At 36.9% G+C, this 17,667-nt stretch overlaps 1 protein-coding gene across 3 annotated transcripts; it reads left to right on the forward strand.

Annotated features, from left to right (window-relative positions):
- Positions 1 to 132: 132 nt before the first annotated feature.
- Positions 133 to 15,632, forward strand: LOC104236638 (casein kinase II subunit alpha-2-like). 3 transcript variants are annotated; one of them, XM_009790607.2, is made up of 10 exons: positions 133 to 698; positions 789 to 918; positions 1,791 to 1,985; positions 3,315 to 3,472; positions 5,167 to 5,257; positions 5,525 to 5,590; positions 14,467 to 14,549; positions 14,628 to 14,691; positions 14,777 to 14,845; positions 15,071 to 15,632. In XM_009790607.2, exons 1-10 carry the CDS (start codon positions 337 to 339, stop codon positions 15,128 to 15,130), a joined length of 1,278 nt encoding a protein of 425 aa, XP_009788909.1. In that variant the 5' UTR covers positions 133 to 336; the 3' UTR covers positions 15,131 to 15,632. The 3 variants fall into 3 exon arrangements, with proteins under 3 accessions (XP_009788909.1, XP_009788910.1, XP_009788911.1); XM_009790608.2 differs by lacking the exon at positions 1,791 to 1,985 and having other exon boundaries at positions 269 to 698; XM_009790609.2 differs by lacking the exons at positions 14,467 to 14,549; positions 14,628 to 14,691; positions 14,777 to 14,845; positions 15,071 to 15,632 and adding an exon at positions 6,806 to 6,961 and having other exon boundaries at positions 270 to 698.
- Positions 15,633 to 17,667: the final 2,035 nt, after the last annotated feature.

Raw genomic sequence — 17,667 nt, forward strand, 5'->3', positions numbered from 1 at the left:
CGAAACATAACTCCAAATTTCAAATACTATTTTTCAACTTAACTCTAAATATTTTTTTTTTAAATTACAATTTTTAGGTCCAAACGCTAACTAGATTTATAAATAAATACTCCACAAAAGATCTTAGTTGGCGTAAGAGGTAATTTTCCTCAAATTCCTTCGAGACCAGAAAAAGAAATTCAGAAAATACCGACGTACGGTGTCGTTTGAGTCTACGCATGAGAGATGCAAAGTCAAAGGGGAAAAAGAAGATGAGGAAAAGAAAGGAGGGTTCCATTTCAAGCATTGTGTGCGTAATCCATTACCCAAATATATAACCTTCCCTTCCCTCGTTTGATGGCCGTACGGCCATTTCACTTCTTTGTTTCCTTCCGCCACCACCACAACCATCGCCTCCTCTCTCCTTTTCCGGCCACCTCTTCTCTCTTCCCCTCTCTCCTCCGTCAGTTTTCCTCGAAAACTCCGTCGCTCTCTCTCACCCGACAGAAACACAAATCACCTTCTTCGTTACCTCCGCCGTCACCGTCATCTCCTTATCTTCATCGACCGTCGGCGACTTTATCCGAAACCCTGGCGCAGAAAATAGGGAAATCTATTCGGCGTCCCGGTGCGCCGTCCAAGGCCCGGGTTTATACGGACATCAATGTGATCCGACCCAAAGAGTATTGGGATTATGAATCCCTTACTGTTCAATGGGGGTAATTTGTTCATTTCTTGCTTGATTTACTTTGTTTAATTAAGGTTGTTTGAACGAATTTAACTTTTTATTTGTTGATTTGGTTGTATAGAGAGCAGGATGATTACGAGGTGGTAAGGAAAGTCGGCAGAGGAAAGTACAGCGAGGTGTTTGAGGGAATTCACACTACTAATAATGACAAATGCATCATCAAAATCCTTAAGCCTGTCAAGAAGAAAAAGGTTGCTCTTTTTCCTTCTTTCCTTCTTTATATAATATCCTTATTCAGTGCTAGTTTTATAAGCTGACATTGGTGCTTTTCAGATTTTTTAAGTTTTTCATTGTGAGGTGTCAAATATATCTATTGTTGGACGAGTTTTATTTCAGCTTGAGGAATGAGAATGGCATATTGTTTCATTTGCTTGTGCTTTATTTGAGTATGAACTAGAGTAGGCTCATTTTCTGGATAAGTAATGAAAAAGAATAGGCTCATTTGAGATGTTGAAATTGGCTTGATATATGGAGAAAGGAAAACTTGCTTGAGTTTTGAAAGATGCGGTCTACCATTTAAGATTGGAGCTGAAAAGAAGGTGAAACGGGGTGACTAGAATAGAATATTAAGGTAAGGTGAGTATTATTTAAAGAAACTGGCAACAAGTAGGTGCAATACTAAAAAGCAAGACTCAAAACCTTAATGCTACACATAAGGAGTGGAGGAAACCATCAAGGTATTTGTCATCTTACACCACGGAATCAGATTCTTAGAATGTTCAAGTCCTTAAAAGGGTTAGTCATTGCGTAATTCTGTGTCGCTGAGCGACATAATATATTATTGATATTCTTTAAGCTCATTAGATATCTTCTGGTTTAACTTTCTTAATCTTTCACTGTTTAGCCAAATAATTCTTTCAATTGCATATATCTATAACTGCTTATGTTTTGTTAGTTTACTGTAGTAGCTCGTGATTACTTGTGTGCTGGAGTATCATTTATCTGCAAGTAATCTGTGCATTTGTCTTTTTGTGGGCATTCTGATTCATGCTCTCTTATTTGTCAACATATCTTTGCACGTTATTTTGTATAGGTACTTATATATTATTGACACTAACTGCAGATCAAACGTGAGATTAAGATACTGCAGAATCTTTGTGGTGGACCTAATATTGTGAAGTTACTCGATATCGTTAGAGATCAGCAATCGAAGACCCCAAGCCTTATATTTGAATATGTGAATAACACAGATTTTAAAGTGCTGTATCCTAATCTTTCCGACTTCGATATTAGATATTACATCTATGAGTTGTTAAAGGCAAGTTCTCTGTTGATGTGGATTTTAAGGCCTCTCAAATATATGATCTTCGTTTTATCTTCAATATTTCCCTGGTTACGGAAGCTTGCTATAGATTATAGTAATATTATATTATTGCTATACAGGATGCTCCCTTTGAATCTCTTTTTCGGATAAAATCTGAAGATGATTATGTGCAAATTGCTTTGAGATGATGATCTTATTTCTAGTGAGAAATTTCACTACTCTTTTGAACAAATTTCGCAGAATGATTATGTGCATAATAGTTGATCTATTTCCATTTTTACCCTATCTAAAAGTTTGAATTCTTTTCTTAGGTTCAACCATTTGAACTAATCTCTTTAACTGAACTCTCCATTTCTTCAGTTTGGCACTATTGTCCAAAATATATCTTCTCCATTCAATATAATGATGTATCTAGATGTGGGTGTGCGCAAGCTGGCTCGGGCACCGCCGTCATAAAAAAAGTGAAAAAAATAATGTAGCCAGATATGATTTATCAAAAAGAAAAAAATGTAACTAGATTTTGTATTATCAATCTCCATACAAGTCAAAGTAGACAAGTATTTTGGAGTATGATCTAAAGCTCCTTGTTTGCTATTATGATTGGAGAAGACTCATTCTTTTGATATTTTGGCTGACTGGCGAGATTTGAGTTTAAAGATGGGTAACTGTATCATCTCAGGTTCATATTATTTCAACTTGATAATATGATGAGATTTCTCTGTTTGAGTACAATAAATTATTGACATGTTATAGACTTATAGTCTGTTTGGCCAAGCTTCTTTTTGGCCAAAAGCACTTTTGGCCAAAAATTGAGGTGTTTGGCCAAGCTTTTGGAAGGAAAAAAGTGCTTTTGAGGAGAAGCAGAAGCAGTTTTGGAGAAGCAGAAAAAAGTAGCTTCTCTCCAAAAGTACTTTTTTGAGAAGCACTTTTGGAAAAAATACACTTAGAAGCAGTTTTTTAAAGCTTGACCAAACACTAATTGTTGCTCAGAAGTGCTTTTCAAACTAATTAGCCAAACACAAACTGCTTCTCACCAAAAGTACTTTTGAGAAAAGCACTTCCGAAAAAAAGCACTTCTCAAAATAAGCTGATTTTTGCAGCTTGGCCAAACGGGCTATTAAAAGACAAATTATTGTACACAAGAATGAAATGAGTTATAATGGAACGAAATGAGTGTTGCTAGTCTGGGATCATGACAGTTGTTTGTGGTACAGCTGTTGTTTTACACAGTCAACTCTTTTTACATATATTTCTATATTATGCCTTGCAATTGATATTTTCTTGAGGTGCCAGAGAATTCAAGTATTACTGTATCCACTGCAGGCATTAGATTATTGCCATTCTCAAGGTATTATGCACCGTGATGTGAAGCCCCATAATGTAATGATTGATCATGAGCAGCGTAAACTTCGGTTAATAGATTGGGGACTTGCAGAATTTTATCATCCTGGAAAGGAATATAATGTCCGTGTGGCTTCTAGGTTCGATCTTCCACTGCTGTTTGTATCATTTGTCTTTTGAGATTTAAAATCATATCAATTTAACTTTTGAAGAAGGATTTCTCTTGTTTCCTTTATTTTTATTAATTGAGTGGTGGCAGGAATCTCAATTTGCTTCTAGTCGTTAGCATTTCTTTGTTGGGGCTAAGTGATAGAAGTTTCTGCATGTTAAAGCACCCAGGGGGGTACTTGGATCTAGAAAGGAGGACTATAGCTCCTTTAGCTATGTAAGGAGTCTATGAACTCCATCGAAGTGTCAAAATTATTTACATTGGACGTCCTACAATCAGTAAACATCTACATTTCGTATTGTGTACTGCGTCAAAGTTAAACATTCCTTCAAATCAACTGAGATTATGTTTGCATGCATTCCAAAGTGTGCATAAAAAGATATTGTGTTTTGAACAGTTTTTTCGGTGTTTCCTCATCCTCTGTTCTTACCAGCACCCTGGGAGTGCTATTCACTGCCTTTGGCATCACCAATTGAACACCTTTCTTTGGGAATCCATGTGCACCTAGCGTAGAATAGAGCACAATGGAAGCAAACAATCCCAATTGACGAGACCAACTAGTTGGATTAACGCTTAGTTGTGTTGATGTGCTCATATTAGGTCCAATGTTTACCCGGAGCCTTTAGATCTGTTTGCAAATTTGTATTTCAAATGAAATTTAGAGAACCTTTGATGTTGGAGAACACACCTTTTTTTTGTTGGATAAAGCGAGAAGCCGAGAACCTAATTTATCTTAATCCAAATTATTGAGCTTTGAATAAAACCGGTTTGAATGGAATGACATTGATATTGAGGATTCATATGGCTGCTCCTGACTAGCTTGGAATTGAGAAATAGTTTTCGTTGTTGTTTTATAGCTTTTACCATGTTTTTATTTTGATGATAACATGAAAAAGATTATGCTTAGAACTTCTAGGAGGCAATGCATGTGTTTATTTTGTCATTGTGCTCCTGAATCTAAGAGGATAATTTTTTGGTGGGAATGCATAGTTAGAAACCTACTTACCCAAAGAAAAAAATTGCATATTAGAAAATTGTATTTCCAGTTCTTACATAGGCTGGCCAAATTTTTGGCTCGAAAACGTATATGCTGGATTTATACTTGGTTTAGCAGTCTAATACTAAGAGTTCATTTTGATGGGAATGCAATTTGAGAGACAGAGAGGTTAGGATAATAAATGGATTTTGAAGTGCATTTCCTTGCAAGTGTTAGGGTCAGGAACCCAGCTGGGGTAAGGAATTGGGTTTGGTAGCGTAAGGAACAGAAGGGAGGTTTTTGAGCTCGGAAAAATCAAAGCAGAAGTATTTTGTCTGTCCGCTATTTATTAGTCATGTTCAATGGGATACATATTATGATAGTTAAGAGCATTCCCCCATCCATGAAGATATAGAACTTACATGAGGCTTTATAATTAAGTATCACCTCATTTATGTGATTATAAAATCCTAGGATCTTTGCCGTAATAGAGAAAAAATGATTCTGGTTTGTTGCATGCACCTTTTGTTACTTTATTGATGTGGGTTACATATGCTTTTTCTGCCCTTTTCCCCTCAAATACCAAAAACTAGTTTTAATTCTGTATCTAATCTCAATATTTTTGGAGGGCTTCTTTGGTTTCTCATTGTGGCTTCTGATGGACTTGCCTCCTCTCATTATGGTTGCAGATATTTCAAAGGTCCTGAACTACTTGTTGATTTGCAAGACTACGACTACTCGTTGGACTTGTGGAGTCTTGGTTGTATGTTTGCAGGAATGGTGAGCAACAATCTTTTTGCACCCTTTTTTGCCTCTCTTTTGGTATCATACAGATGCACATTCGAGACCTCATCTTGCATGTGTTATGCTCTCTACCTTTTTTTATTTGTCCTTGACTTGGTACTTACTTAATGCCATTCATGACTGATTCTCGCCTGGTAAATCATGCATGAATGGCAGATACTGAGGTCCAAAAGTCAGAACTTACTTGTCTGTTAAGGTCTCCTCTCACTTTGATGCTTACTTCTAAGGAATTGTACTATGTAGATATTCCGGAAGGAGCCTTTCTTCTATGGGCATGACAATTATGATCAGCTTGTGAAGATTGCGAAGGTATGTAGAATGCCCACCTTGAAGTTTATCGTTTAGCCTTTGATGTTTAATATATGGCATTTATGCTTTGGGAATGAAGTCACATCTTCCTTTTCTTTCTTTGATAAATTGGTAACTAACTCACATGTGAAGCTGAAAGAATCTTAATAGTGTTGATTCATCCAGATCAAATGTTTTCACAAACAATGTGAAATTGTACTATTGTGATTATGGACTTATGGTGCTTATGATAATGTCCCACACAGAGTAAATGGCTATATATAATACGCACGCCGCGCGGGGCGCGCGCATGCACACACACACACACACATATCTGTGTGTGTGTGTATATGTGTGTGTGTGAGTGCGCGTGCGCGTGTGCGTATTATATATTGCCATTTACTCTCTCTCTGTGTGTGTACATGTACGTGTGTGTGCTTTGAGCAAATTATGGTTTACATATAGAACTTGTTCCAACTGTATGAAGTTAATCACGAGCACAGATCTCTCCATCCGCAACCCATCATGTGAAGCTAAACAGGGCAACCTTAGAAATGAGACCAAGCAGTGAATAAGGAAATAAGCTTCAACAGGAGGGGGAGAGGGGGGATGTCGGTTCAAGAGAGAGACATCATGTAAATTGGTGGTATTGGTGGTGTTGTCTGTCCATGCACCTGTATTTATCAAGCCTCACCAATGCATCACTATAGGTCGTCCCGCAAGACGACATGCTTCATTAATAATAATTGGCCTTTGCATACTATCCAGTCACCCACAAGCCTTCTGATACTTTTTCTATCACTTGTTAAGATCATCAACTCCCCTGCCTTTTTTTTGGAGATTAGTAGCAAGTATTATATTACTGCAAATTGCCAAGCACTAAAATAGTGCTTGGATGTAAAAAAAAAAATTGTTCCATAAGATACATTACCTCTGTTAATTGATGACATCTATATTCTTTTTCTCCTTTTCATGTATATCTGACTGATTAGACCAGAGAGCTATTACATAAACATCTAACACTTCAGCATGCTTGTGGATGAAGTTTTTCCTTTAAAACGCCTCTTGTTGTACCCTTTGTTTCTTGTCCATCTACTGAGAAGTTTCTTGATGGTTGATTTCATCACCCATTTTAGTGCAAATAATATTCAAAACAAGGCTCCGTAAGTGGACATGAAGAGACAGGTGCCTGATGTCCTTTACCTCCTTTTTACAAAATATACTACAAATTTGTAGGCCCCTCCTGTGCAAGTTAGAGTTTGTCAACCTACCATCTTGGACTAACATCCAACTCAAAAGGTACTCCGTGAGGAGCAAAACCAAATTACATTCTGGGCCAAGAAAGAAAAGGACATCTTGAGGATACCAGACTTCTATAGCAGGAGTGAACAGAGTAGTCCCATTTCTCTGCAGATTCCAGATCAAAGAATCTGAGGTTTCTGGTTTAATAGAGATCTAATTAAGCTCGTTCGATACTGGTACGATTCTGTCAACCTCTGTCAAAATTGTCCCTTCTGAATTTCATGTTCCATTCATGCTCAGGCACCTTGGCACAACCACAATCTCCATGAAAGCCTACATCTGTTCTTGCATTTCTTTTTGCATGGTGCTCATTGAAAATGCACCATATTAAGAGCCCGTTTGGACATAAGAAATTTTTACAAATTTCAAAACAATGTTTGGTTATGAACTTTTTACAAATTTTCGAATCCAACTTGAAAATGCATTTTCGAATTTGAAAAGCTGATGGGAACCAGTTTTTCAATTGGAAAATTGGAAAGTTAGTATTTTGAAGTTTTACAAATTTACCCTATTTTTGAAATTTATAAAAGGACCTCAATCTGTAATTAAATTTTGGACTATATTTTGACATCCACCATTAGATCTACAATTTATACTTTTACTTGAAGGAGCCGCTACAACTTCTATTAGAGATTGTTCGTACAATTGAACAATCAGCATGTTTGATTGTTTGTTTCAAGTAGGATAATCAAGTCCGTGGTGGTTTTGATATTTTTTACAAATTGTGGGGTATAAATCATGTTTCATGGTTTTGAAAAAAATGCATCTAAATATGTTGCAAAAATTATAACCACACTTAACTTCATCTTCAAATCAAATTTATTGAAATTTCAAATTTGGAAAAAAATCTTGGAATTTATATCCAAACGCCTACTAAGTAAATTATGATCTGCCTATCGTTGCCCTAATAAATGGATTTCATCGATGACCTTTTGGACAAAGAGGGTCTCTAGCTGTTAAGACTCTTTCTTCTTTCATTTAATAATCCAAAGAAGCTTTTGAGAATATTGAGTTGTACTTGAAAAAAATGAAAGTTTTTCATTTATTGTTCCCTCTCCCCAAAAGTGAACTTTTTTGACAGAAGACTGAGGGGTTGCAATCTTATGTGCATAAGAGGACACACTATATTTGTCTCTTGTCTTTTCCTTTGTTTCTTGAATTCTCTTTTAGTTTTTTTTGGTGAGGGGAAAGGGAGTAATCTGGAGCCATTCTTCAAGGACTTGATCTACAACAACGACCCAGTGTAATCCCGCTAGTGGGGTCTGGGGAGGGTAGTGTGTACGCAGACCTTACCCCTACCCCGAGGGGTAGAGAAGTTGTTTCTTCAGGGACTTGATCATTTAGAAAATTCTTACATCCTATACAACAACATACCCTGTAGAATCCCATTAGAGATGCGGTTTTCGATAGATCCTCAATTCAAGAAAAGATGAAAAAAGAAGAAAGAACAAGGAAAAAGATGGAAAAGAAAAAGGAGAGAAAGGAGAAACGTAAAAAGAAAAAGTAGCATCAAATAGTAACAATAGAGAAATAAAATAAACGAAGTGAACGAAACAACATGAAGTAACGGAGATCGAAGAATAGGAAAATACACGAGTGCTACTAGTACTACTGGTAATGAAAGGGGAACTATCGATTACCTACTAATCTTCTACCCTAATTCTCAACCTCTACACTCTCCTATCATGGGTCTAGTGTTTTGGATAGCGTGCGGCGACAAATAGCGACGAGGGCCCGCTTCACTGAGGCAAGAGGCACGCAGCGAAATGCTCGCCTTTTTTATGTGAAGTGACAATTTATACAAAAACATAAAATATTATATACATATAACTAAAAACTCAATAATAATAATTTATTAATAAATATATCATTCAAAAATTGAAGACTCAATGGATAGTCATAGACTCGTAGTAGATTCATAAATTAAAGACTAATAGTCTAAACTCTAAAACAAGCAACATCTATTCTTCAAGATTTTCAAATTCTACAACTTCATAAATGTTAGCATTATATTGGCTATCATCTTCTTCATCAATTAGGGACCGGCTTGAACTTGCTACCCCCTTTCCCTTGTAACTTGAAGAACTCGCTCTAAGTCCATAGATATTCTCCTCAACTCCAACGGCCATAGAAATAGTACCCCAATCAAGATCATCTCCTTCATACACTTGTTCATCTTCATGATTTTGGGGGGCTCCAGTTAACCATTCATTTGCCTCGTCAATGTTGTCCAACATAATTGGATCAATGGTATCGCGAGCTTCATAACGTTGCCTCAATGTTCTATTGTATTTAATATACACTAGATCATTGAGATGCGATAGCTCAAGCCTATTCCTTTTCTTGGAGTGAATCTGCGCATAAGTTAGATTAATTAATAGATACTAATAATAATACAATATAGAATATATTAATATAATAAATCTACTTCTTACATGCTCAAATATGCTCCAATTTCTCTCGCATCCAGATGCACTACACGTTAGGCTTAATACTTTGATGGCAAACTTTTGCAAGTTTGGAGTTTGATGTCCAAATTGCTTCCACCATTCTACTATAGAAAAATATTTTAAAAGTTAATAAGTATAAATCAAATAAATTAAATTAAGGTTATAAGGATTTCTATATTAAAGTTAGTTACCTGGCGACCTTATGTCTCTGGCTCTAATGGCAGCCGGTAAACCAAATAGGCCCTCTGCTTGCGAGTACTTACCAAACTCCTCCCCTATTTGATCTATCGTCACTGAATTAGGGATCAACTTCTCAAGACATGCATGGTATCCAATCAACACCTCTGAATCCAAAGTTCCATCTCTAGTGTTCTTGTAAAATAATCCCGGGTTCAGGAGATGGCCTGCTGCATGCAAAGGTCGATGGAGTTGATTGTTCCACTTGGTATCAATTATCTCAAAAACTTTCTCATATTTCCTAACATCTCCCTCAAATGACGCTGCAATACTCTCTTTGGCTCTATCCATAGCTTCATAAAGATAGCCCATTGGTGTTTTTTCTCCCATCCACCATACGAAGCACCCTAATCAAAGGACCACCAACTTTAAGAGCCCGAACGACATCATTCCAGAATGATGGAGAAATAAAAACTTTGGCAGTTTCGTTACCCGCAGCTTCCTTTGCATATTTATTATCTTTCCATTCAGTCGAAAGAACTAGCTTTCTCAAATTTTTCTTTTGCAAGTAAAAACTATGCAAAGTTAAGAAAGCTGTTGCAAATCTAGTCTTGGCCGGTTTCACCGAATTTCTTTCATTTGTGAATTTCCTCATCAAATTCAACAACAACGGCCTCTGACTGATGTAAGCATATACCTTGATGGCCTAAGTGAAAACTGTAAAAGTAACAATAACAATTTTATAGTTAATACAATAGGACATAAGTATAAATAAAGTTAAAGGATTTAAAGATAACTATATTAAAGTTACCTGAAGCATATGGGTTTTCCTTGAATATGTCACCCAACATCAAGTTGATACAATGGGCAGCACATGGAGTCCAATAAATGTTTGTATAGATAGCTTCCATCATCTTCCCCGCACTAACATTCTCACTAGCATTATCTGTAACAATTTGTACAACATTTTTCTTTCCAATTTTATCAATAATATTTCTAAACAAGTTGTACATTTTGCTTCCATCCGTAGAAGAGTTGCTAGCATCGTGAGATTAAAAAAAAACACTCCTTCTTGGAGAGTTTACCAACACATTTATGATCATTTTTCCATTCCGTGCTGTCCATTTATCCATCATAATGGAACATCCAAACTTGTTCTATTCCACTTTATGCTCCTCAATAATTTGGTCTATCTTCTTCACCTCCTTTTAAAGATGAGTTACTCTAACTTCATGATAGCTATTTGGCTTCATTCCTGGGTCATATTGTCCTACAACCTCAATGAATTTATCAAAAGTTTTGTAGTTGACACAGTTGAAAGGAAGCCCTGCATCGTACATCCATGATGCAAAGGCACTGACGACGCGATCCCTCAAAATCTTCTTGGCTTCTAAACCCGAACCTTCTTCACCTTTTCCCCTTTCTTGTTGTTTTGCCGAGAAATAAAGATTGAGAGGACCTTTTGCCACCGTACGTGCCGTGGATGACCCACTAGAAGTATTTGGATTTATCTTATGAGTTTGGGAGGGGGGGGGGTGGAGGTCCCATTTCACCTTCTTCATCCATTTCATCATCTTCATCAATTAGATTCACCGATGCTTCATAATTCATTTGAGTTCTTGCCATATTTTTCTTTTCAACAAACGCTTTTACTTCCTCCCTAACCTCAGACGGACAAAGGGGACATTGTATTACATTTTTAAATCCACCTATCAAATGTTGCTTGTGACGAGTTATCCCACCATTATATGTTTTTTGACAAAACACACATTTAATTGCGAATCTTGACGTGCCTTGTATAGTATAATTCCAAGCTATATCATTTCATTTAGAATTATCGGATGACGCCATTTCAACGCTGTTTTATAGAAAAAAATTATCAAGTCAATATGCAATTAATCTACTATATAAAGAAGACAAAAAAATAGAGCAAAAACAATGATTCTGCCTTTGGAGTTTGGAAACACTGCCTCTGGAAAAAAAGCAAAGAAAAAAAGACAAAAAAACAGAGCAAAACCAAAAATTGATTCTGCCTTTGGAAACAACAAAGAAAGAAGAACAAAAATGAAAATTTTGCCTCTAGAAAAACAGCAAATAAAGAAGAAAGACAAAATAGAGCAAAAAAAAAAAAAAATAAGAGAAGAAGAAAAGCCTTGGTTTTTGCTCGACAAAAAAAGCACAAATGCAGAACCTATTTGGCTCTGTTTCTATCGACAAAAAACAGAAGAAAAAAAATAGAGAAGAGAGAAGCATACCTCTGTTTTTTCGCTGTTGAAGCTTGAAGAAGATGAAGCCAGATGATGAAGAAGAAGACTGAAGAAGACCGTTGATTTGTTCGCATGTGAAAAGCCCTAATCGCTGAAGTTTTTTTGTTCGCAGGTGAAAAAGATCTAAGCCCTAATTCCCGACTTAAGTCTTCTGCCTTTCTCTTTTTTTTTTTTAAAATAGCGACGCTACAGTCGCTACTCGCGACACTGCCGCCTCACGCAACACACCCTAAAGCGAGCGCTATTTGGAATCGCAACGCAACAGATGCTCTGAAGCGACACCCTCGCCTTGCCTCATGCTATTAGCGATGAGGCGAGCGCTATTTATAACACTGCATGGGTCATATTCTGAATAAGTTGAAGTAGCGGCATGTCCTGCCCACAGGTGTTTAACGGGCGGGCTGGGACGGGCTGAACAAAAAAAACCCAACCCGTTCGTTAACGGACCGGGTTGGTTAGCGGGCTGAGGATAGCAAGAATTTGCGGGGTTTTGTGGGCTCGTCCGGGTTCGGGCTTAACGGGCTCGGGCGGGCTGTGCTAATTATTATTTTTTTTAATTAAATTTTGTTAGCAACGGTACACAAATTAAAAAAAAAATTAAAATTTTTATTAGCCCGTTAACGTGCTGAATCGGGCTGCAGCCCGTTAACAACCCGTTAACGGGTTAGCGGGTTTAGCGGGTTCCGGTGCACCGGTATCTAAAATGTGTTCGTCTAAAACCCGCTCCCTGTCCAACCCGTCCCAGCCCGCCCTATATGCTACGGTGCCGGGCCGAACCAGGCTGAAAACGGGTCAGCCCGGCCCGATTAACAGGTTTAATCCTGCCTAATCACCTCTTTCTGGACCCTGGTACTTCTTTGGCCTGCCTCTATTTTAGACCTGCCATGGCCAACCTCTCATATCCTATAATGGAGCATTTGTGCTTCTCCTCTTCATGTGCCCGAATCATCTCCGCCAGAGGCGGATCCAGGATTTTGGCAGGATGGGTGCACTATTAAGAAGAGATGGATCCAAGGTATAAATTTTACGGGTTCAACCTTTATTTCTTACTATTGCGCACCCATTACACTTGAATTATAAGTTCAAAGTTAAAATTTTTAAATAGTAATTTTCTTACATCTATATCTATTTTTTATGTTAAAAATATTGGGATCAGTTGAACACATTAACTATATGCTACATCACACATTGCTACTAGTTTATCATACACATTTTGTTTAATCATATAAGATTCTATAGTAACAAAAGAAAAATAGGAATTTCAATGTTTGAAAGTATAAACCAAACAAAAAAAGAAATAAAAAGTACTTAATTAATACGCAAAAAGTGACACCACACGCGTATCTCCCATGGGCGTCTAGTTCTAAAAAAAGAAAAATAATAATAAGATTGACATAGATTTGAACTCACAACCTCTTTAGAGAGGTAGACCAAATAACCATCACATCATATTATATTTGAGCATGGGTATAATTAAATATTTTTGAGAAAATATAACATTACTATACATGATTTAGGGAGGGGAGCATGAGTTCATGTGCCCCATAGAACCCCCCTAGATACGCCCCTGATCTCAGCCTTGACTCTCACATCTTGTCCTCTATAGGAGCCACTCCCTCTTTGTCCCGAATAACCTTATTTCTAATCTTATCTATCCGGGTACGCCTACACATCCATCTCGGCATTCTTATCCCTGCTACTTTCATCTTTTGAATATGAGTTTTTGACTGGCCAACATTCAGTTTCATACAGCATATTAGGTCTAATTCTTATCACACAGAACACCGAATGCGAGCCTCCACTCCATCCAAAATTCTTGCATCCTATTTTTGGCCAAAATGCCTTAAACCTGGAAAAAGAAGCCAATGAAAGATTGCTTCGATTAGTTTACTTCTCAGTCATTCTCAGTCAACCCTGTTGCTCTTCCCTTGCTGAGTCCCACTTTCTCCTATGTTTATACTGTTGACTATTTTATCTTGAAGTATGCATACCCCCTCATCTGAAAGCTTAACATGTTTTTTTTTTGTTTGGGGGGAGGTGGGGGGGGGGGGGTTGCAGTGGATATTTTTTAATTTCAATTTCATGTCTACAGCATGTCATATCAAATCACGTGCAGGCCAGAAATCTTTTATTTGCATTGGGGGATGGGTGTGACAGGGTTATAGGTGTTCCGTGCAGATACTTCAAAATGCTCTACATAATTAGCAAAAGGCTGCACGTACTAATATTGGATAATTACAAATACCTATTTCGGATGCGTGCCATTAAATGAGTCTAGACATAAGCTTGGCTATGGCTAAACAAATGGAAATAGTTTGTTGATGGGTGTCTCTGAAATGCAGGACTCGTGCCTGCTCTCCAAACAATTAAGTAAATGGAAAGTAGGTTCGTGATGCATATGATTTCTTTTGAGCTAGACCGATCTATGTTCATTGCAGTCCCATTTCTGTTTTTGTTGAACTGTGGTCTTGCACCTGTGCTAAAATTAATCACCCTTGGCTCACCTAACTCAACTGTCAGTTCAGCCCTGCCTTGCCGGGTCTTAAAAGAATTCTAAATTGTTTGGAAGATGATATGACCAATTTTTTTGCAAGATTACCAGGGTAAACATGAATGAGTTGTATATTTGCATTTAGAAAAGAGTACAATACTTTGATGCGGAGACCCCTTAAAAGTTCCTTTTTTATGTTTTGATCATCAGATTCTGGGGACTGATGAATTAAATTCTTATCTAAACAAGTATAGATTGGAATTAGATCCTCATCTTGCAGCCCTTGTTGGACGGTTAGTATTGTCAACTCAAAAACTATATTTTCAAATGGATCATTCTCTGCTAGATAATTAGACTTTTTCATTGTTCAGACATAGTAGGAAACCATGGTCGAGGTTTATTAATTCTGAAAGCCAACATCTCGCAGGCCCCGAGGTATGAAAGCTAGTTTCGATAGATTTTATAAATACAATGAGGTGAAATTCTGTTTACCTAAAAATGTGCAATGCTTATTTTTCAGGCGGTTGATTTTGTTGACAAACTGCTCCGCTACGATCATCAGGAAAGACCAACTGCAAAAGAAGCAATGGTAAAATCCTCCCTGCCTTTCGTTTTTTTTCTCCAGCTTATTAAATAAATAAAGAAAGTTCTCTCTTTTTCCAAAATAAATAAATAAATAAAGTTCTCTTTTCCTTAATGAAGGTTAAAATTCCCAATTTTTTCCTTTAATCGTCTTTGATTTCTACTGGGCAATATGTTGTCAGTTCAAGGTTCTTAGAAATGTTGCCCACTGTAACTGTGATCGACATTGCAGGCTCATCCGTATTTTCATCCTATACGAAATGCTGAAAGCAGTAGAATCCGCACTCACTAAAAGATTTAGCATCCAATGGACCAAGTTCTCTGGTGACAGCCAATTATTGTGAACCGCTTCAATTAGTTGAGTTGCTGGTTATACTAGGTAGTTCTCTGTATGCCAGCTTCTTGTTAACTGTATTATCTCTTTTAGCTGTGTGAGACCTGAAAGAAAAAGCAAAATTCAATTTGTTTTCTCCGTTCCTGGATTACTTTCCTCTTAATTTATTTTCTTTTCTCTTATTTTTTGTGCTTCTGAAGTATAACTATATGAATTCGGTCGGAGTGTAATGTGTTGTTGAAACATTAAGAAATACTGAGCAGATGGATGGCTTTCCCTAGTATTTCCAAAACGTCAGATGACTCAAGGACTATATAAGTATTACTATGGTCCTACCTAGGTTTGAGAATATGTTTTCCTTTTGCTACCACAAAGAAAGGATATGGTAATGTACTGTACAAACATTTACAAACCCATGAACGCACATGTATTCATATCTAAGAACATGGTTTTCTTTGAAGATGCTTTTCTGCCAAGTCTATCGTTTTGTTCCATATGTTTTCGCATTTTAGCTGTAATGCTTAAAGGGCAATAATTGAAGGTTGCCATCTATTAATATTTGTGGCTTTCAACGTTGATTATAGCTAGACGTAATCATCGAATAATTTTATGACTACACTCTTTTTGCTTATGACTAAATGTTCGAAACCCAACGCTTTAGTAAGAGTGTAACTGTAGGTTTCAGGTGGCAAGAGTATTCCTTGTCGAGTGGTAGCAGGCACTTGAATAAAAAATAGTTTGACTATTCAAATAGTAATAATTTCATATGGAACGGGAAATAAAAAGCCCGCCCGGTATTTTTATTTGGATTACCCTCGTAAGTCTATTTCTTTGAGACTCATTTACACAACTTAAGAAAAATGAGGTGATTTGTTTTGGCAAATCTATTACCAACTTTCACCTCACTAGACAATATTTGCATTATTTAACTTCCTAAGGCGTATATACAATTGACAGGAGGTGGTGCTGGGGACCAAAATAATGTGGGACAGACAGCTTAAGGACAGCGGCATCCAAGTTTCTCCTCACAAATTTGGACATTTGGTATCTAATCAGCTTCTGGTACTCCTTTGGTCCTACAGTGTCTTACTTCTGGACCAGATAATCAAACCTTGGGAGGCACAAACACACCCAACTAGACTACATTTATTCCCTTGAGAAGTCATCTTCAACCCCTCTGCCACCCCAAATCAAATTGTTTTGGCAATTTGGCATCTTTCTTTTCATTGTCCGTTCCATTCTGTTCAGGTTCTTCTCAACTAAAAAGAGGGACCTCAAATCAGATATTTCATTGGTGGAATACTCGCAAATTAAGTGACCATATGATGTTATCATAGAATAAATTAGTTTTGCTTATTATATATAGTTACCTGTAGTTACTATTTTGATGATTTTATAATGCAGAAATTCTTTCACACTGTCGATATATGTTTGTAATGGAGAATGTACGTAAGACAAGCCAAGCAAGGTGTTTGCATAAATTTTCAAGATATGAAAAATAAACTGCAATCACAAAATAAGAGAAAAATATTTTTACTAATCAATTGTGAGTACAATTCTGTTTCTCCCTTGATTTTTCTCTCCTGATTATCTCTGTGATTCGAGGGCTGAAATAGCGTATTTCTCGAATGTAGGATGGGCAGACCTCCTGAATATGTATTTGATCTCCAGCTTCTTGAACTATTTGATTGTCAAGAAGTATTCAGCCATATTTTGATCTCTTTGTGAATATACCAAGAGTTTATGGGAATTTTGAGACACCTCTTCAAAAGAATATATATACCTTTATATAGGCGTGAGTTAGGGTAGAGTAACATCCAAGAAACCCTAATAGACTCCTAGGATTTCAAGAGTCTTTGTAGTATCTTTAATATAAGATTTGGCCTGATCCATTAAAATTTTGATGTCTACCCAGGCATATCCAACTTTGAACTAGACAGATAATCGCGGTTCGTTAAAATTTAAAAACTTGTCTTTCTTTTGAAGTGCAGGATATTGTGTGGATCATCCCCTATCTAGTCTAGGATTAAGATAAACTTCACTGATTGGAGTGCTATTCGTCTGCCTCGTGTCACTGCCCACTAGCCTTTTACAATATCCAATATGGCACCATAAATAGATCGATATATATATATGACAGGAATATAATTGGTGGGGCCGGGGTTATGAATGTTCACGATCTAGGATGTCTTGTCACCTCACCAGTAACGGATGTTGTTTTTGACAATAGATACTAACAACTGTACATATGATCATATTTATTTTGAACATTTTAAATCTTGATGTCAGAATATATACTTGTATTAATTAAATCCACACTTTCTCAAACAAAGAGATAATGAATCATGCAGTATCAATTGATATCCACTCACTTAAAATCATCAATCTACGTTTGCTAAATTTGAGCATACACTAGACAAATGATGCAGAGACGATAGGTATGAATTAGGACTGTTTGGATGGCATGGGATAAAAAGACTTGTGAATTTGCTCTT

The sequence above is a fragment of the Nicotiana sylvestris genome, chromosome 2 (assembly GCF_000393655.2).
Source record: "Nicotiana sylvestris chromosome 2, ASM39365v2, whole genome shotgun sequence".
Lineage (NCBI taxonomy): Eukaryota > Viridiplantae > Streptophyta > Magnoliopsida > Solanales > Solanaceae > Nicotiana > Nicotiana sylvestris.

What these genes read in the sequence shown, in the direction of transcription:
- LOC104236638 (XM_009790607.2), top strand. Translation starts at nt 337, where the DNA reads ATGGCCGTACGGCCATTTCACTTCTTTGTTTCCTTCCGCCACCACCAC. An exon ending in CTTGCAGCCCTTGTTGGACG is followed by an intron (nt 14,550 to 14,627) that starts GTTAGTATTGTC and finishes TTCATTGTTCAG; the next exon opens with ACATAGTAGGAAACCATGGT. An exon ending in AACATCTCGCAGGCCCCGAG is followed by an intron (nt 14,692 to 14,776) that starts GTATGAAAGCTA and finishes CTTATTTTTCAG; the next exon opens with GCGGTTGATTTTGTTGACAA.